A 21,757-nucleotide genomic window follows, 5' to 3' on the forward strand; every position below is an offset into this window, starting at 1 on the left:
GGGCACATCTTTTTTGTAATCCTTAGCACTGAGCTGCAGTAAATAATTATCTTAAGTAGTGCAGTTAGCAGCAACAGGATAGAACTGTCCTGCAAAAAGTGCATTTGTTAAAAGCCTCCGGCTGCAGACCAAGTACTGAACTAATTTATAAATTAATGGATTTCTGCTGCTTTTCTTTACCTTCTTGATGCACAAGGCGATACCAGTCTAAAGAGAAAAGTAGTGTGTCATTACTGAAATGAAAACACTACCACAATTCTCTCTAAAACTAGACAAAAAGAACCCCAAAGCACTCTTGGCGTCCTGCACAGAGACACCAGGCAACAGCATGTCCATTACTTAATCCCATCGTCAGTCAGAACAGGTATATGTTGCTACCAGCAAGAGGAAAAAAAAAAAAAAAACAAACAAAAAAGAACAAAAAAAACCCCAAAAGAACATTTGCATTAATTCTTAGTGCTGCCCAGCCCTCTTCTGGGCCCTGGGTGTTGCAAAATAAATCTGTTGCCTTAAAGGTCAACTTCAAAGATGAACCTCACATATTTCAAGCTACCCTGTAATGAAGAGGGAAAGCCCCTATCCTTCTCTCTGTAGAGCTTCACTTCCACTAGTGACCAGGAACACAGCACAAACCGTTGTTAATAACAGGTGCCACAATGATCTATTTAAATGGTGGAACAAGACACAGGCAGATCATGAGAAAGGAAAGATTAAGAATAGAAGAATATGAAAGCTGGAAGTATACAGTGAAAGGCTGAAAACATGAGCAAGGAAAGGAAACTATCTTCAGAGTCTTCTATCACATCCTGTGCTGCAGCACCTGAGCAAAGTCAGAAATGTTTGCACAGGACAGAGTACAGAGGTTAGGAGATGTTATTATTTCCAAAATGCTTTTTTGGCTCCAATAGAAGAAAAATGGTTTTGTGTTCAAGATTAAGAAAAACTGAGCGTGCTTCACTAAAACCAGTGCACACTTTGCATTCTCTTATGCTAACAATCAAGTAACTTTGACCTATGTCAATACCACTTGAATCTAGACCTGGTAGCAGAACAGAAGCTGAAACGCTTCAGCTGTGCCTACTTGCCAAGTACCATTACATGCACCCCGGTTGATTTTCACTTTAAAACAACTTGCTGAATAACAGACATACAAAATATTAACAAATAAACTTGTTTTATTCTCTAGCCAGAAACAATAAATTAATAGAAAACTGCACAAAAAAAAAAAAAAGCAAAACATCAAACCTACACATTGCAGTCATTCCTAAGAAACACAAAATGAGGGTTTAGTGTTTGGACACATGGCTCTGGGCAGATTCATGTTAGTGATGCAGCTTAACAGCACCATGACCACCAAGGGACATCAACCCCCAAACTGGACAAGGGAGCAGGTAAAAACACTTACGAGCTACTGAGAAGTTATTTAAAGGTGATTCCCGCTGGTCAACATCTTGTGGTCGTTCCTTGTAGCCAATGAATGTGCCATCGTTCTTTAAAAGGAAATACCGCGGCCTCCAGGTTTTTATGTATTCTCCTGCAAAGAAAAGATGGGCAGAGGAAGAGAACATCAAAAAACACCCCAAAATACTGACTCATCATTATTTTTTTTATTATTGAAACTACATGTCATCCTGACATAGCAGCGGTTTTAAAAGCATTCAATTCATTCTCATACAAAAAGTGGAAAAATATAGGCACTGAGTCAGATACTGCTAGTGATGTTAACCATAAAAATGTGACTTCACAAAAGGTAAACAGCAATGTTTTGTTCTTCCATCCACTCCAATTTCCATTCAAATTCTGCAACATCTGCCTTAAATGCATTTTAAATTTTTTTTAAAAAATCAGAGCAGATGTCCTATGTATTATTTTTGCTATTGTCATTTTTCATACTGACAAGTGAAGAAATTTTTTTCATTTACATTTTGCAATGCAAGTATTTTAAAAAACAATGGGTAATTTACTAATTAGTCAACTGCTTTATCAAACCAACGCTTTTAGAACATAAAAAGATAATTCTCTGCCTAAGTTACATAACATCACTCACTTCTCTCACAACATTTAAAGCATGATACACAAGATAATATATAACAATATGAAGGGAAAAACGTTAGATGATGTATAGCTACCACAAAGAAGAAAACAAACATCTATTCCTTTGTCAGCAAAAACATTCCTAGCTCACAACTGCTCATCTGAGTAACCTGCACAGGTGACAACTCATGTGACTGTTACAGCCATGTTCAAAATGTCCAGCAGTCAAAAAAACAGAAGTCGGTCAAAACCTCAGTTATTTACTGGATTTACTCAGCTGGGCTTCAGGGAAAGAAGACAGAGATTTCACTTGTAGCTCTCTTGAGTGACTTTGTCAATGTGTCTCAGTTTCCGCCTGTGCTCATTGTTCACGTTGTCATTTTCTCGAGACAATCTCTCCAGAAGCTCAAAGAGCTTTATGTGGTGCTGAGGCAGCCCTCTAGATGCTCAAATATACTGCACTAATGTCTCTGTTCAGCTGAATAACAAACACCTCACTCTAGGTGCTATTCAAATCAGGCTATCAACCACACTTTCCCAAATCAGCACACCCCAAGAAAAGGTGGGTAAAAAAAAAAAAAGTGGTCACTACAAAGCACCCCACTGTTGGACAGCAGCTATACTCTCCTGCAGTATGGTTTCTCATTTCTTTGTTCAGCATCAGGGAGAGGACAAGAGAGCCAAACTTCTCTCTGATCTGCTGGAGAAAGAGCACAGCTGCTCTTGCAGTGGCTCTTGCAGTACTCAATGCTCATGGTCTCATAGGCTAGTGAGCTCTTCAAACAGCTACTGAGAGCAATGAGAAGAAAAGGTTCCCCAAATATATATGGTCTGGCAAGCCTCTGCTACGTTCCTGTTTTCCCAAGTTCCACTCGCACCCTCTTTTCCTGCTGCTCAGCTCTTCTCTGCTGGTAATTTCTCTCCCAGCAACGTGCACCCTGCCTCAGGAACTCCCCTGCAGCTGCTTTGCCTCCTTCCTCTTCCCACAGACCTCCTCTCCTTCTGTGGTGCCATTTCAACCTACTTCAGGCACCAGCTGTGTCATTCCTTCTCAATTCAAACTCATACTTTTCTCTGCTGTGTGGAAGCACAAGAAACTCAATAGTTCACATCAAGCAACCATGGGCCTGTGCACCCCAGGCACTGTTTTCACCTGTTTAGTCCTTGTTCGGTTTTAGTTTTCTAATCTACAGCAAAAAAAAGTAAGAGGCAGTGAAGCGGCAAATAGAGTCACACAGAGTTACCTTTCCCACAGCAGCCATGTCTGCAGAAAATACCCATCTGCACTGATGAAACAGGGCATGGGTCAAGAAAGAGGAGAGGAAAAGGAATAAGCACAAACCTTCTCAGTCTTTTAGAGACATCTGTTACGGTTGTGTTATCCTAACCTATAAGGGGTTTACAAAAATGTCATCGCTGCTTTAGGAATTTCAGAACTTGCCTATAGCTGTCATGGCTTAACATTTATAAGCAAGGCAGTAAATGTAGAAGGTTTTGTTATCATCATCTTTTTAATTCTGACCTTAATTAAAAGCTGAAAACTTTCTGGGATGAGTAGGAGATTATGAAGCCTTTCACATTTAAATTATCACTCCAACTCAGTCCAGATCAGTGAGATTACTCCAGTCTCATTAGTGTTACACCACAGATGCGACTACAGGGACGAGAAGACACGTGGCATGCTCAACCTAGCTCCTGACTAGAGGTTCGCTAGGTAAGCAGGTCAGGGAGGCAGCTGTCCAGACGATCATGATTTTGGAAAGCACTGTTACATACCCAACTCATAGATATTTTCTTCTCTTGCACAAAGAAGACCCAGGAGACCAAGGAATGATCACACACCCCTTACTATACCTGCATTTAGGACTTAATTCATATTGGATGGGACTAAAAGAGGGCAAGACAGAGTTTCCATTTCTGTTACTCCTACATCTATGCTACATGTCTTCTCCGTTGATATTCATAGAATCATAGCATTTCTATTTTTTGCAGATTCTGAAATTTTTATCTGGTTATTTTCAATGAAGTATACGTAATTTTACACAAAATTACACTGTACTGTCACAATAGACTCTTCCTCTTAGATCAGATGCTTATGTTTGGCTCTCATACTTCCTCACAGCTTTATACCACCAGTCTGTTTCTCTGTTTGAAACAAATCATCCAACAGGATTAATCACAATCTTTAAAATGGTGCCTTCCACACATATATAGTATCCTCCTCCACACTCTTTCTTCACTCTTTCTGTGTGAAAAATCAAGGATTTCATTAGCGACATGCATTCTGGTAATATCATTCTACTTGGACCTTCCCTTATCCATTGCTTTACTTGGTTCTGGTTCCTGATCCATCTTTTTAAATTTACAAATAACTTGATTTTCAACTTTTTTTTTTCCTTTTTCCACATCTGGAGCTTAATGAAACTCGTAATATGGCAAGCATAGACATTATTGATTATTGTTCTTGCCAAGGATAGTGTGAGGCACAATGCAGCATCTATAGTATAAATTTTATTATGTAACATACTTCCACATCTTGCAGCAAAGTGGCAAGACACTGCCTGGTGTGTTGACTTCCCAATCAGATAATCTCTAAGTATGATTTTACATTCAAGCCTGAGCAAACTGTCATTCTTCTGTAGAACTTCTGAAACATGGATTCATCAATGGAGTCATCAAGAAAACAAAGTGTTTACTGTTCAGAAACAGGTTTATATTTTTGTGATTACCTAAATCACTATACACTTTCTACAACCTGTGAAGAGGACCACATTATCATAACAGCAAATCTGAGTATTTTAGGCAGAAAAGGAGTTTGCAATAAGGACAAAAAATAATGATGTGGAGCCTCTGGGACAAAGCCAACTGAAAAACATTAACACCTTTCCTATCCTCCAATATTCTCAATAAGATGTCATGCCTGAAGAGTGAACTGAGCTGTTTCACGTTTTGCCCTGTGCTTTTTGTTTCTGTTGTGGTTTTGGTTTTAAGAATCATAAGCAAAAAGTTACTTGAAGTCATCAATATTAGTAGTTACATAGTCACACTAGAAAGAATCATACCAAGTGCAGTAAATTTAAGTATGTGTGGCAAATCCCACCAGACAACACTAAGGAAAAAAAAAGATCCACCATGGAAAAGTGAACAATTTACAAAGCAAAACATTTTTTCCTCTGTGATTCATTGCTTGTGTAATGCCCTGGCACAGCCTTCTTTGTTTTCAGTAACAGAATGCTAACACTGCAGGGACAGGAAAGCAGAAGCATGGGTTATAAATCCTACACATAAAATCCTGCAACCAAATAGATTTCTCTGTAGCTTGCTAGCATTATTATTTAAAATATTTATGTACCATTCTGTTTACTCCAAACAATTTCCAAATTGCAAAGATTCCCAAACTGTACATATCTGGAAATACACATGAAGATTGTTAAAGACCAATTTCCCTTTATTGCCTTGTGTCAGCCCCCACACACTGCACATTAAAATACTTAACACACATTTAGAATGTAAATCCATCTCAGTCCAGAAAAGCTTTTGCACAGTAACATGTACTACAAAGTATACTTACACCTGAATATTTCAGAAAAAGTTAAACACAAAACTCTTCTGGTTCATGAAAAGTTAATTCTGCTGAGGATTTACAACAATGCAGGGCTAGCTTATTTTCCTCTCCTCCCCACAACACTATCTCACCGAATCTGGAGCTGTCTACCACTGATAGAGTGTCTAACATCAGAAACAGCTGCCACTCCCTGGGAAGCTCACGGGGTAAGTGGAGAATAATGAGCAGCAAGCACCAGCAGAACAAAAGAAAATCCATCTTTATTTACCAACTGCTGCATGCTTGTTGCTGCATCAAGCTCATTCAAAGCCAACACCACACCCTTTAATTCAGAACAGCCTATATTTAAGAAGCCTCTGACTTTTTTTTTTGTTTGTTTTAATCAACTCATACATACCTATGGTTTGAAGAAAAAAAATCATTAGGTTAACCAAGTCAGCATCCAATGATACCCTTGATATTTAGAAAAGCACTGGACTGTCCATTAACTTTCTTATGCCCCAGAGTAACCAGCACAAGCCCAGGACCGCGAACTGAAAACAAGGTCTCAGTTATATGAAATGTACTCAAGAAGCTCCCACAAATTTATGGATAAATAATGCATTAAACTTTCTACTCTGAGCATCAGAAGTAGTAACATTAATTACACTTAAGGTCACAACTCAAAATATTAAAGCTTTTGAGTTACGAAAGCCTTCTCTACGTTCCCACACCCTCAGAAGATGTATGACATTCCTTGATTGTGCAGCCCTGAACCATCTGAGGGAAACACGAAAGTTATGCCAATCACAGTGTTAATGTGCCACTGGTCAAAGGCGGAATGACTCATTTCTGAGACTTCAATGGCCGTGAGAAGTGGTCTGCATCCTGTCAGACTAATAAGGTTTCAGTGAAACAGATGCCAGCTTCCTCAAAGACGCAAAGCCTTCAGGAGCTGCCATCTCGTGCGTGCTGAAGAGCAGGACAGGGATTTACAGTTAGTTTTTGCTGCTTGAATAAATAGGGTAGGTGTCCACTTGCTTCAAGACCAGCTGAAATCAAAACAGATTTGGAAAAAGAAAGCAGGGCTTGAAAACTGGCCTTTGCATTTCTAAAGCACTTGGAAGCAGCAAGCTAATTCTGGATCTTAATGACTTGACACCAAACAATTAAGTCTAGAGTGACCCAAATGAAAACCCTGCAGTTCAAATATGTTGGGGCTTTTTTAAAAATAGCTGCACAGACACCCACCAGGCTGGTGCAGCACTCTTCCCTTCCCTCCACAAACTGTCAAAACAAGACATTTAAACACAGTGCCAAGTTTTTGGTAGCTTGGGGAAAGGAGAAAGAAAAGAAGAAAAGAGAAGAAAAAAAAAAAAGAAAAAAGGAGGTTATGCTAATGTCTTTCTCAACACTTGCAGAGAGAGGTGGACCTCTGGTTTGTCTGCCTATTCAGAGGCGCAGCAAAGGGGGCTGGTTCTTTGATTTTTTTTTTTTTTTTGGCCCCTCTCTGGGCGCCTCCTCGCCCGCCTCCAGCGTACAGCTGCGGAGGCGACGCCTGTGCCCTGAATCTCAATGAGGTGGCTGGGCCTGCCGCCGGGGCTGCTACCCAGTGGGGAGGTCAACCCATGGCCCTGGGCCTGCTTTTGCCAGGCCAACACTCCGCAGCTCCCAGCCTCTCACCACCCCAAGGCGGGCTCCCATGGTTGCAGTGGGCCAATTCAGGGCATGGCAAATCTGCTCCTGGGGCAGCTGGACGGTCGTGCGGTGCACCGGCTCCCCGCATGGCCATGACTGATGTGACTGCCAACAGGTTAAGAAGAAATGCCTCCTCCTCCTCGGCTCCAGCTTTTCTAAACCTGCTGCCTTTTCTCACGCTCACAGAAAGCTACAACAGAGGGCACCTGCTTCATTACCATATCTTGGGGGAATTTGAGGAGGGAGGGAATGAAGAGGGGAGCTGGAGGTGGGGCGAAGGGGGACAGCTGAGCGGTTTGGCTTTCCAGTGACAAAGGGAGCCCTGCGAGGACTGCTCCCAGTCACCTGACACCCGACATCTGTAAATCAATTTCAGAGAGCAACACACAGCCTTGGTTTAGTGACGTCTACAAAGCTCTATGGGTACACTCTGTAGAAAAATAAGTGTATTGGAAGCTACCTCAGTCTTTAGTTACACAACAGCGCAGATGGGAAATACCTAACGAAGGCAAGGAATGGGTGCTCTGATTCGCAAAGCTAGGCCAGGGGAGAGATCAGAAGTCAGATGATGGAGAAAGAAAAACAGATTCTCACCCAATTACTTTCTCCATGCAAGGAATGGACAGTTACCACATACTCTGATTCCATCTCTGTCAAAGGGTTTGAGATCATCAGCCAACACCACCACCACAGGACACCTCTGTATCTTTTATCACCATATTTCAACTGTATGGTTATGTAAAACTGAAACATAGAGGTCTATCTTTTTTTTTTCTTTTTTTTTATTGCTGAATTTCAGTTTAGAAGGTCAAAAATGTTGCCATATTGCTTACAGCAATCAATTTAAGCAATACCAGATATTCCCAAGGGAATGAAAGAGAATTAATCAGCATGTAAAAAACTCCTTACTCCTACCTTTGGCACAGCTTAGTCAGGCTAGTCCTAACCTACAGATGTCTCCAGTGGGAGAAGATGTAAATGAAGTTTCATTAAAAGCAGCAGTTTTAAGGATAGCCACATAAATTACAGGAACAAATAAAGTGATTTCTTAAGCTACGCTGAAAAAAACATCTCAGAGTGAATTGCATCTCCACTACCTCACAGTGGGAGCAAAAGAACTCAAAACTACTATGAAGTGTCCAATACCATGAGAGAAATCTTTTCTGTAATATGCTTGCAAGCAGCTACAGCATTTTAACAAAAGCAAACGTTCCTGCAACAGAAAGCACTGTCACAGATTCCTTTCCTTTTAAGAAGTGCCCAACTCTCTCATTTTTATAAATAAGGAGGTGTCAGATTCACTGAACTGAATTAAGCATGCTTGGAACAATTATTTCTCCCCAAGTAATTTTTTACATTGATATTATGATGGAAAATAGCACAAGCAGCGAAACAAGGCACTTAGGCTAATAAAGCCTCAGCAACTTTTTCGGTATCTTCCCTTAAATAAGTAACATAAAAACAGCTGTTCCTCGAGCTCAATCTGAAGTTAATACAATCAGTATTTCTGCAAATCAGGCTCTTAAATACACTGCATGTATTTATGTAAAGGGTGTGACTTAATCCTCCAAAGATTTTATGATCCCTACTAAAAATACAAAGAAAAATAAAACCAAAGAAAAAACACCAAACACACCACACCCTCACATATTTGAATAAGGAAGAGCTTATCTAGATATCATCTAAAAGCTGATTTAATTATTTGACCTCTTAGCATAAGCATCCTTAGCTATGATTCTTGCACTCATCTGAACACATGCCTTATTTCAATAGGACATACCCAGTGCTGTTTTTCAGTAAATCCTGCCTAGAGACGGAGTGTAAGAGGACACGATGCAAAGAAAAGCACAAAACCCAAAGCTCTTACAGAGATTACACAAAATAAGTCTGAACGTACAGTTCCTAGGGCTGCCTACACATAGAGGATGTTCAGGAAAAGCATCATTAATTGATTAAAAAATTGATTTTAGGTCCCTTCCCTGACTCTGCCCCATTAAAAAAAGATTAGGAAAGCCAAAGGCTTAGGCAAGAATGATTTTTATGATCCACTTATTTGCTTTGTGAACATTAAACCTAAAAAGTACTCAGCAGAGGCTCTCCATTAAAATCCCAAAGTTGGCAAAGCTGAGAGGTGAGCTGGTAGCTTGAGGGGGGTGGTAGTACATAGGAGAGGAAGGACACAGCCGCACAGAAAACATCTGCACTGAGGACCCATGAGTCCCTGGCTTGTTCTTCTAGGCGAGATCATTATGTCATTCACAAAGCCAACCTTGAGTTCCTTGGGGAACTGTAAAGAAATGGTGAAAAAAAGGCTAAGGGACATTAGGGGAAATTTATGGAAACAGCAGCTTTTCTAAAACAGATAATATGGACCAACTTCAGAGGCATTTTGAAACAGGAAAAAAGGCTCTATTTGTAAAAACTAAGCTGCAGAACATGGACTTTTTATAAATAAGCAATTTATAGAGGATAAGAAATTAACACATTGTATTGTTATCCTTTAGCTTCTGGATTTGAGTCCTAATTTTCAACATAAATACACAGAGCTGTTGTAGGCTTCTTACAATAAAAGCTCTACCAGTAATTTTGTAATCATGCTGCGCATCAGGAAATTTCTTAAAAGTGCCAAAGGAAGGGGGAGTGGGGGAATCAATGCAGAATTTTAAATATGTTTATACAAGCAGTTACTGGGTAAATATTTCATAGAAAGATGCGTAATGCCAAGTTAAACAAATATTTCAAAGGCAAAAATAAGAAGCAACACAAAAAAAGGAGTGTACTGTTTATATGGCTGAGGATAATTCAGATTTCCTTCTTCATTTTGTCACTATCAAGTCTGCAAAACCATGGAGGAGCACACAGAGACCATGTTAGTTCTAATAAAAAGTTTCCTTTATCTTGAGCCATTTAATGTCCATCAACAGAAAAACTACAAGTACTTCCCAGAAGGCAAGTTCCAATATTTGTTATCATGGCAACCTCCTGGTTACACCTCCAAATTTAGTATTCCACAGATAACTTTTACTGAGTCACTACCCTAAATTCAGGAATGAAAGTCTCCTCCAGATAACTGGAGTGCCTGTCTCAATTCAGAGGAATTTTGCAAAGTAACTTCATTGCATATTGAGAATTTATTGAAAGAACTTCACCACTGGGTAACTTGAGAGCAAACAGCCACTGTAGCTCTGATGCTAAGCTTAGCAGAGTAACACAGGCGTAAGAAACTTTGCCAAGGCTTTTTTGCCTTGGACTGAGGTGTGTTGTCACCATAAATATGAACACAATCAATGCTGCTGCCTCAACAGTGTTCCAGGCTCAGCTAGACACATTTCTGTCACTTTAAGCACTATTAAAATTAATTTATTTTTACAATACACAGTAAAAAGACTGAGTCTCAATATAATCAAACAGCAAAATTCCTTCTGGATTTCAGTGGAACCACAATTTAGCCCTGTAATACTGAAATATATGTATGTACTATTAAAAGCACATACATATAATTGTGACTATCATTTTTTGAAATCCAAAGATCAGCTCATCATACCTCTCCCTAACAGCTCCCGCTCCAGGTAAGATGTATTCCAGGCAGTCAGACAAAAACCTGTTTCTTAGACAAGGAGGAATGAAACAAAGACCCACCTACCTTGACATTGTTACCATGAATTAATTTTCACGTTGCAACAGCATCTTGGTATGCTAAAGCACATTTTTTTGTTTGTTAGTTTTTAAATAAAGCATCAAAAATGAAAGGTATACACAACAAACTAAAAGCAGATGGGCACAGAAAGACAGGAGCTTGAATTGCACTTTCCAGCCTGTGGTGCCCTACTCTGTTGTTTTGGGAAAACATGGCAAAAAATCCAATTTACTCTTCTAAAACTGCTCCAGTTCCCAGGGGAAAACCAAACATCATACCCTACCGCCACAGTCAGCCCTAAACTTACACCAGTTTCCATGGGCATCAAAACTGGCACTCGCCCTGTCAAATTTTCAGGGGTCAGAGACTGCTGCATCAGCCTCACCTTTCCTTCCCACCTGGTTTTCCAAGCACAGCACACCACATCACATGACTGCTCCTCATCATGCATATCTCCTTCTACCACCTGAATCCTAAAGGCCCCATCCCATAACTAAACACAATCTGCTCTCTGTAGTTCACCTTCCCACTCTTACTAGCACTTTCCCAAAGAACAGAAGCAAAAGGAACACCAAAACACATCCTTTGTCTAGCCCAGTTACAGCTACTGCTACCTTTCAAATTTATACAAGAACTTAAAACTATAGCAGCTGTCCAGGAAAGTGAGATACCCACTCCCAGAAAGCTATAAATTAAGCTTTAAAGTCACATGAGATTTTTGTAGTTTATAAAATATTTTTCAAAAAGAGAAAGACAAAAACCCTAGAGGTCACCTGGGGTAATGTTCTTGAAGAAGGTCATCTGGGGCCATGTTTGTGCCTTAGGGACTTCTGCAATGGAAGGTACAAGAAAACCCTGCATGCAAACCACATTTTGTCATTTGATGCTTAGCACACAACTCTGGTTACAGCATTTTCTTCCACTGGTCCCTGATCTGATGCTATCAGCTCAGACGGCAGCTGTTAGGGGCTTCTCTGCCGCCCCAGGGGTCAAACCAAGCAAGGCCACCCTGAAAAACCTGTTGTTGCTGCCAGCAAGGCAGGCAGGGAGCAGGAAGAGAAAATGGGAAGGACAGAGGCACCTTGTGCCAAGGAAGAAGACCGTGGTACACAAAAGCCAAGATATGGCTACCACAATTCTTTTTGGAGTCTGCTGCATCAGAGAGAAGGATGCTGTCAAAGGGACAAACTGAGGCATCCTTGGTGCTGAGGCTTTGCTGGGCAGGGAAGGTGCTGGGCAGCTGAGAACGCAGGCAGTGCAGGCAGAGGTGGCAGCCTGACACCCCAGATCACACTAGCTGTGCCTGTGCCCACTGCCAGTCCTGGTACTGATTCTGTCCCAGCAGCAACAGGGGCAGCTGGAAGGGCAGGTTGTGCCCAGCCCATGGGCAGAGTATTGCTCCCCATTCAGGGCCTCATTCTTGAAACATGGCCAAGTCCAAGCAAGTTTAAATAGCAAAGCTACATCCTTTAAGTACATGTGCACACGTACGTACGTTAGAGCTAACAGAGCCTGGCCATGAGTACACAACAGTGCTGCGCTGACCCAGCTCATTCGCAGGCAGTCACTGCTCACAGTGAAATCTTCTAAACTCAGGCTGGCCACAAAGAATCAGACCATCCTCTGGTCTGAGGAAGCTATAAAGATTATTAGATTATTCCCAAATTAATGATTACATGCCTTTATTCCTGCCGTTATTCCTCCCTTCTCCTCCATACTGTGAGGAAAACCATTTTAACATCAGGATTACAGTTTCAGTATCAAGCCAACAGACAAAAAGTAAAAAGTTTCTAAAAACTTGTAGTGGCTAATTTGTAATTATCTTTTATCCACAGAATACCACATGAGTCTCTGTAATGGGCAGGCCTTCTTGCAAATTATAGTTTTCTATATGAAGTCATACTTGGGTACAGGAATTGGAAGGCACAGGCAAGACCCTCTAAACAAAGTTTTAAAAAGAAAAGAAAAAAGAGAACAAAGGACCCCTGTTAAGAATTGCTGTTTTGGTGCTGCATTTTGTGATAAAGTTGCAGTTCAATGACAAAATTAACTAAGCACACTTCTACTATTGGGTCGCCATTATCAGTCTGAAAATCTGTTTTTCTGCATGCTTTTCTTCTCACTAGAGAATCCAAATTTTCTACTTTAATCATCTTCCCTTTTCCAAAACTAAATGTCTCCATTATTATAAATCCTCACATTGAGCCTTAAATCAACAAGTTTCTAGTTTTAGTTACAAGATTTGATTTTAAGTGATGCTGCTTTGCAAAAGTACTGCTTTCTTCTGCCCCTCCCTAATAAAAATGCAGTCTAAATTGCTATTTTCATAAAGAAAGATGTCCAATATTGACAAGAGTTCTATGAAGAATTCTTGAGGGCCTGCAGAGATTCTTGTACGTAACTCAAAGGTTAAGTTTACCGTAATTCATCATGCAAAAATCAACCGCTCTGCAGATTAGAGCTCCTGCTCCATGTTGCAAGTTGGAATTTCTACCAAACTGTGGGGGTGGCAATTAAATAGCTTCATTTGTAGTCCTCAGTTCTTTGCACCTAATTCACGACAGCACAGAGGATGGAGAGAAAGGTAGTTATAGAACTCTATATACTCTGCATTTCTTCAGATATGCATCCCTGTTCTAATCTTTAAAAAGGAAACTGGAAACAGTAAGCTGCAAAAACATTGATGATGAAAGAGCAAAAGAGATACAGGAAATAAAAGGAATTTTTTAAAATGAGGTTTAGCATTACAAGCATCACTGCCTATTTAAAAGACAAGATCCAGACGTATTTACACCTTCCTTTACACTGAAGTTTAATAAACATTTTCTCGAAGTTACCAATTTTGAGAAAATTGCTGGATAAACACTTGTGTTAACCCAGTTACATGGCTCAGTGCCAAATGTAATGCCAAACTTCCCAGTTGCAAAACGAGCTGTTTTTACACACCAAAGTAACCACGCAGCAGGCCTGCCGAGCCTGAAGACAGCTGACAGAGATGACTGTTGCTGTCCCCCCATTGCACCGACATCCATCCAAATACCAACATCTGCTGTGCTACAATTTACTTTTTACACAACATTTAGCAAAACAGTGCCTCTGACTGCAACATCATTAAGGAAGTAACAACAAATAAATCGCAAAGTCCCATCAGACAGTTGTAAAATTAAAGCATAGTTTGTCTTGCATACACTGAGCTTTAGTTCAGATGTATCCAACTTCAGAAATAATAAGCATTAGAATCTGTTTTCTTTTATTAAACATGCAAGACAAAATTCTGTAAACTGTGGCAAGTGTAATCCATCGTTAAAGTGAAAATTACTATTTTGAGGATATTGACTTGACTCAATAGGCAGAGAAGCAGATGTCTGCAAGGCAGCCTGGCCTGCCTGGTACCATTGCAGCCACTCAGACTACTAACAGGATTACACTATGCTTGGAATCATAAAAGTGCACTCACAACTTAGGCCCTGATCCTTTTCAAACACTGAGAGGGTGTATTTGTGCTTGGCAGGTAAGGAATTAAACATTCCCAAAAACCAAAGCACCTTTTGCTTTAAAAACAGGAGAGAGCACAAGAGTCAAGGCAATGGGAAGCCACTTCACAGAAATGAGGTGGCAGGGCAGGCTCCGGCAGCAAGTCCTGTAACAAATTCATAGCCTGGGGGTTCAAATTGGGATTTAAGCTTCTAAGCAAAAGTCAAGTTTGGTTAGTGGTTCCACTGCACTGCCCAACACACTTCACATCACCGAAGTCCCCATATGATCTCTTGTCCTTCATATCTGCATCACCCAGGATGCTACAAGTCAAAATGGGGCAGCAACGTCATCCTAACCCTGCCACAGAGCTTGGGCTTTCATTGGCACACAACAGAAGAGGAGGAAAAAAGGCGGATTTTAATCTTTAAAACTATGACCACTTTTCAAAAACAATTCTTTCTTCCTCCTATCCTGCAGTATATGAATGTGAAAATAAAAAAAAAAAAAAAAAGAAAAGAAAAAACCCTCACTCTCTTTTGGAAGGCAAATAATGCATGAAAAATTTCATCAAGAGACAATTTGAATTCTGATAAGCATCAATTAAGGGGTCTTCCTTCAGTATTTCTGTTCCTCATCACTTTTAACACAAAAATCACTGAAGTTGCAGAAAATAACTTTTTTTGGTGTGAACGAACACTCCCTCCAGTTTGTCTGACAGGAACAACAACATATTCAACAGTCAGCTCAAGATACAAGAACTTGGCAGGCTGTATCCCAAAGCAGTTTCACCAAAACAATACAGGTTCCCTCAAATCGCTATCAGCTTAGTAGTGGAAGACAATACTATTTCAGATAACACAGGCAGCAAACATTTTGGTAAATTCGTGGGTATGCTTTATCCAAAATGCAGATAAAAACAATCACATCCACCACTAGATTACAAGTCTCTAAATAATTCAGGTTAAAGTCAAGGGGTTAGGCACAAGAAATACTTCTCAGAGTTTTGGCCAGTTGATTTTTGTCAGATTTTATGACAATCCATATAATGCCCATCATGGGACACGGGAAAACGTCTGTGTGCAGAACCCTCCCCAAGCAGGGATTTAGAGGACAGTCTCTTCCGTGCTGGCTACTACATGTTTGCACAACAGGAGTCAAGGTCCATTGGAAACTTATCTAAAGAGCTGCTCCCGTGCAAACTTTAAGCTCAGCCTCCGAGTTCAGAACTGAAACTCTCTTTGTTTGTCCATTTATCCCCTGGCACGTTTGGCTTTTTGTCAGACAGATGTATGCCACATTGCAGGTCGTTTCCCAACCTCTCTGCTCCACCTCCCTCCACACACTCTGCACACACTCTAACCCCTCAGCGAATGTTGCAAGGGAGAAGGAAGTGTTTCTGACAGTTTGCACACTCTTCACAACAATTTTATTGCAGGGTATAATGTTTTCTCCTGCCTCTCAACCCTACTTGTAAGGAAACAAAGCAAAACAAAAAAATCTACCACTTCCCAAACAACTGAATGCCCTAAATCCAGCAGCTGGAAAGGGGAGGGAAGGGATGGAGAAGAAAGAACTGAGAGGATGGATTACACTGAAGTTATTTTTGTCTTGTTTAAGTGGATGGGCAGAAACAACTAAATATAAAATTTATCAAAGCAGGTGAATAAGGAAGATGACATGAGCCACATGTTTCAAGGAGTAAGAAATAAACGAAGTATACTCCTACCTCCCATCTTGGCCCAAAAAGCTTCCTCAAAACACCCTTCAATTTGCATGAGCAAGATCTGATTGAACAAATAGTCAACTCACTCACCACAGCCTTCCCTTTGGACATGTGACAATATAAATGTTAAGCAGATAGGTTTCCTGTCTTTTACCTGCTTGTACTATATATAAACAAGTGCTATGAAGTCCCCTTTGAAATGGAGAAAGGTTTGCACTCTTCTGTGGCATCTTTGGACAGAAATTCTTCCAAAGAAATTATGTTTGTATGTACAGCTGGGTAATTAAGTACCACTTGACATCAAATGTTAAGGAATGTTACGGTGTCAGTGGTAACACAAAGGATGTGGTTTCTACAAAATTTAACCAGTTATGTCAAGGACAATTGCTTTCTTCTGGTCACGCTGCAGGCTGCAGTCCACAGCTTGCTCAGAGTAACTGCTACAGTCGTTTGAATTTCGCAAGTGAAAATCCATTCGTATGTATTTTTAACTCTTTACAGGGTCTGAGTGAGTCTGTGAAATGCACTAAGCAACTGCTGCCAGAAGAGCATACTCCATTCAGTCACTGTGAGCAGCCAATGCTGGCAAACACATGAGTAGCAAGTCTCACCCACGCTCTTGGGCTCTCAGAGCCTGCAGCCAAGGATGCGAATAATAGCATTTAGCAAGGACATTAAGTGCTTTGCTGGTATGCCTCACAGTAATGAGCAAGGAAACATTCAGAAAAAAGACATGGCACCAGTCAAGCCATGAAATCAGTAGAAGCCACACTCAAATCAGTGGTGTAACCTACTACTGGGCTTAAAAAGCAGAAAGCTTTTATGCAGAACATTTCCCTTCTTCCATCTGTGCTCCCAGTTACCACGGTATCCAAGAGCCCCACAGCCTGAGCTGCATTTGTCCTCACAACATTCCTGAGAAGTAGGGAAGTGCCATTATCACCATTTTACAGATAGGGAACTGGGGCACAGCGAGATAAAAATAACCTTATCTAAGATGATCATATAGGAGGAAGTTTTTGTCAGAGCAGGGGAGGGACTGGCTTCATTTGTCAGTTCCAGGATGGTACTCTAACAGACCAGCCACCTCTTCACCTTCTTGATGCTCTGCCTTCAGTTTGACCAATTAACCTATCTACCTCAGTCAAGCATTGGAATAGGCTGCCCAAGGAGGTGGTGGAGTCACCATCCCTGGAGGTGTTGAAAAGCCATGTAAAGCATGGCACTTCGAGACATGGTTTAGTGGACATGGTGGTACCTGGTTGAGAGTTGGACTCATCTTAAAAGTCTTTTTCAACCAAAACAATTCCATGATTCTTTTATTAATTGCATCGCCAGCCCAGCAAAACTGGAAGAGGGTATTGGATGCTGCCATTGTTTGCATTCGGAAGTCCAAATCTGAACAAAGAAAAACTCTGAAATAGTCATGACTATCCTGGTATTGTGGGAAAAGGAAGGAAAATATATCTCGTTTTCAAAGTAACAAAATAATTAACAAAAACAAACGAACAACAAAAAAAAGAAAAAAAAAAAAAACACAACCAAACAAACAAAAAAATCCACAGCAGGTCATAAGTACAATTTTGAAAATAATTATTGAATGTTTTAAGAGCAAATTGCTATTAGACATGCATCCTTCAAGAACCGACCTGTTCTGGCGATTACAGGCTATAAAACAACAAGAATTTTTAAAAAATCCCTTTAGAACTACAGCTATCTCATTTCAGACATAGATCTAAACACAGCTCCAATGTAGTTTCATATAGAGACCTTGTCTCCAGACTTCACACAACAATCTTGTCTCGGATAAAACAAATTCCAGAGGCTGGAGACAGCCCAAGGTTTCTCATTTCTGGCTGAGCAAAACTTCAACCCTGCCCTCAAAAGCTCTCTTTTCCATGTGAAATGTCACATGAGGTCCAAAATTTACTCCATCCTTTGGGACTCCAGCTTCAACCATTCTCCAGTTGCAGCCATTCAAAGTACTAGTTGTGAAATAAGCTTCTACAACTTAAGGGCATTCACAAAGGAGCTGTGAATGTCAACTGTTTGAGGTGACTATTACCCTGGAATGAACAGTGGAGATCCATCACCCTTTGGATCACCTGGGTTATCAAGTCTGACTCCAAAAGGTGGCTGCTCATCGTAACAGTCAAAGGATGACAGACCACTATTAAACTACCCAAAACAGGTTTGATGACAACATGGTCACTGTTGCTATTGGGACAAAGAAAGAAATCTGTGAGTTGGTGCTATCTGAAGGTACCATATCAGCCACGCTTAGCTTCCAGTTTGCCTCTACTATCAACAGACTATTGTGTCAATCACTGCTGATACACTGAACCTTATGGCCCAGGCCTCTACTTTTATAACAGCCTGTCGCTGCAAACTTCAGCCACCATCAATACAATATAAACCTAAAGTACACTGCCTTCACCATGGTCAGCGTTGAGGAACTACAGCCAACCAGCTACCGCTGAAAGTGACCATCAAGGCACCTAATTCAACACCCATCAGTGGCAAAATAACTGCAGCCTTCCTTGGAGACGGAATCCTGCTTCTCCTTCTTATACACCAGGACTACAAAAGGATGAACAAGAAAGGCTGGGATGAGGTTAGAAACATTTCTACTTTCTGACAGCAAGCCTTGCAGCAACAACAGCCAAACAGACAAATGAAAGCAAAACCCCCCAGCAGCTTCACAGCTACATAGCAAGTTGGTAAACCAAAAGTTCTAAAAATTAATGCAAAAACCAACTTTCAATTCCAAAGCACAGAACACTAACAAGTAGTAAATTAGTGGCACATGCTTTGAACCTTTTCCTTGAAAAATCCCTACTTCTATATTTGAACAGATCAGCCAACACTGAGAAACCAAAAAAAGGCTTGTTGATAAGCAAGGAACTGCTATTTATTTTCTGTTTGACAGCCACCACAAAGAATATCAAAACTAAACCCAAACACCTCTACAAATGGGGTTGTTAAGCTGCTTCAAAACCAGTCTGGGCTTTCCATGAGGTTTCCAGTATTAAGTTGGTCAAGAATCACAGAACACCTTATGCTGAAAGGAGCCATTAGAGGTGATCTGGTCTAATTTTCCACTCAAAGCACGGCAATCCAAAATGCTACAAAGAAATCCTAATGCTAATAGTGTATGTAGGTAATTCTGGAGAATTAATAAAGAAAAAAAGAACAGAAAAATACAATTAATACAACTTTATCAAACTGCAACTTTCAAATCAAATTCTAGGAAGAAAGCTTCATGTCTGCTTGACCATATGCCCTCATTTTAATTTCCTTACCTGAAGTAACTGCTTTGAGGATTTGAAGAATCAGCAAAAAGACGAATGTCAATGAACATTCTGTGCATGTACTGGGCACGAAAAGGAGAAATTAATTCTGTGATCCTCCACGTTCTACTTCATCACATGAATGATGAAAAAAAAGCACAGAACATACATGGTCAAAAGTGTATGTAAGGCCTCTGAAGCATGAGCATTTATCTGAAACCACACATCCTGTTGTGTGTCATTACACTTCTAAAACGGTGCCTGAATTGAGAAAAATCTCCAGAAACATGAGTTTTTGCCATAAACAAACCCAGTCTGGTTGTGGGAGTAAACAAACCTCTCCAAGACACCAGCAGGAGTTGTAAAATACCCCACTCTTAGATGCCTGGAGCAGCTCCTGAGAAAAAAGGATTTCTTAAAATGGGAAGAAAACTTCATATATACTGATTTTTGCACATTTCTGCCAGTAACCTGTGAGAGGATGAACACAAAACCAAAAATTCAACAACAAAAGCAAACCCCACATCAAACCCAACTCTCAAAAATGCATAAAAATTCTCACAGTAAATCTGACCTTTCTCTCCCTCCCCATTTTTAGATTTCTATAGCATAATGATCTGTATTACTGCAGTATACTACAACTTCAGATACACATCTGGGAGTAGATCACCTGCTGTATAAATAAAACAAATGAGACAGTTCCTGTACTACAGTTTACTGTCACAAGACAGGGGCAATGGAAGGCCAGACACACAAAACAGGGCAACCAATACTGGGCATCACAGTGAACAGCAGTCTCAGTACTGCAAGTTCATCAAAGCCTTTTATAAGCAACACAAGGAGCAAGAGCTTTCAAAGAGGATAATAAAGCAGTACTGCAGCTGTTTACAGGGGCCATTTCCCAAGTGTGAAAGGACAGCACAAGAAAAAGCACAGAAGTGTTTGCTTGTCTTCATGTTGTAGTCACAGTATAGAGACATATTAGGCTAAGTGGAGGCAGAAGTTAACATCTTAATAGCAAATTAGAGATGGTAAAAATAGGTATGAAAGGCAAAAGCAGCTGGGTTTGCAGCTCAATGCAAGAGGAACTAGTAGATAGCAACAAAGCAGCAGCCCAAAGAACGAGCTCTGCTCTGTTCAGAGCAGCGCTCTGAATGGGACAAGGTTACATGCCAAGCATACAAAGATGCAAGATGATGCAAACCTTAGAAAAGTATATTCCCCTCCTCCATGTTTTGCTTTTGTTTTCCATTTTCAGGAACAACAGTATACTCCAACAACTGCAGGAACTTTGAAAACATCAACTTCTTTGTAGATCAAACAATACAGTCTCTGCAGACGCTCTGGTTGCTGTAGAGCTGAGACAAGTCATTATTTTAGAAAGAAATTTGACCACCTGCTGCTCTAAGCAGAGAAGGCAGTATATGTGTAAAATCACGCTTTTCTCCAAAATTACCACCGGTATTACCCAGGAAACACAGACTAGACTGAGAAAAATGCATTAACTCCAAATGGCACAGTTATGCTGAACTGAATTGTACATGGCTGGCAAGTAGTCTTCACTCAGCTGTCACAGGCTTGCTCATCTTAAAATCATTTTATATTACTCCCAATGAACAATGTATTACAGCCACTTAAGATGTCTGGCTTCCTTTCAAGTCAGAGGTAGACATCAATAAGGCTGGGACATCTCAAAAACTCAGGTATTAAAAAAAAATTATAGCAGCTATTATGGAATGATGAAACATACACAGTACAAAAAGTTCCTACTGCAGCAAGAACAGTACATTCTAACTTAGTAAAAGTAATCAAGTCGAGGACTAGAGCTCACTCTGGATCCTATCAGTCTGTGACAAGGTGTAACTTTTAAGCAACTGAGCCACCGGAGCTGAAGAGAAGCTGCTCCACTGCATCTGTCTTTGACAGGGCTGCCCACTATTTCAAAATGTGAGGCCAGATTTAGCTGCTGTACCTTTGCAGCCCCACTGTGTAAAGGGGAAGAATGACATCAGCTTGTAAAGGCATCAGCTCAAAGGAAAATGCCTTGTTTTACCTGAACATGCTGAATCTGGCATGAGGTGACGGTCAGGGAACACAGAGAACCCTTTAGAAATACACATCATTTATTACACTAGGACAGCACTTTGCATTGCACAATCTAAGCTTTTGTTTCAAGCAAGAAAATGTTTTCTAAATATTTTGTCACCATGACAGTCTAGCCTTGGACTTGAATTCTGCCCTTGGTTACTCCAAAAAGTCATCTGTGTTGTACAGGTCATCACTGAGTCCCACAGTGCCGGAAAGGGGACAGTGCAGCTATCGGCATCCTTTCAGCCCTCTGTGCTCTGCAGGAC

At 40.6% G+C, this 21,757-nt stretch overlaps 1 protein-coding gene across 1 annotated transcript in view; it reads right to left on the bottom strand.

The window, feature by feature from the left end:
- The window catches only part of AKT1 (AKT serine/threonine kinase 1), a 64,864-nt gene that overhangs the window by 31,784 nt on the left and 11,323 nt on the right, over window positions 1–21,757 (bottom strand). Inside the window, exon 2 of the mRNA XM_054400783.1 lies at window positions 1,406–1,534. Within this exon, the coding sequence (XP_054256758.1) occupies window positions 1,406–1,534 (129 nt within the window). The remainder of the gene's footprint in view (window positions 1–1,405; window positions 1,535–21,757) is intronic.

The sequence above is a fragment of the Indicator indicator genome, chromosome 4 (assembly GCF_027791375.1).
Source record: "Indicator indicator isolate 239-I01 chromosome 4, UM_Iind_1.1, whole genome shotgun sequence".
Lineage (NCBI taxonomy): Eukaryota > Metazoa > Chordata > Aves > Piciformes > Indicatoridae > Indicator > Indicator indicator.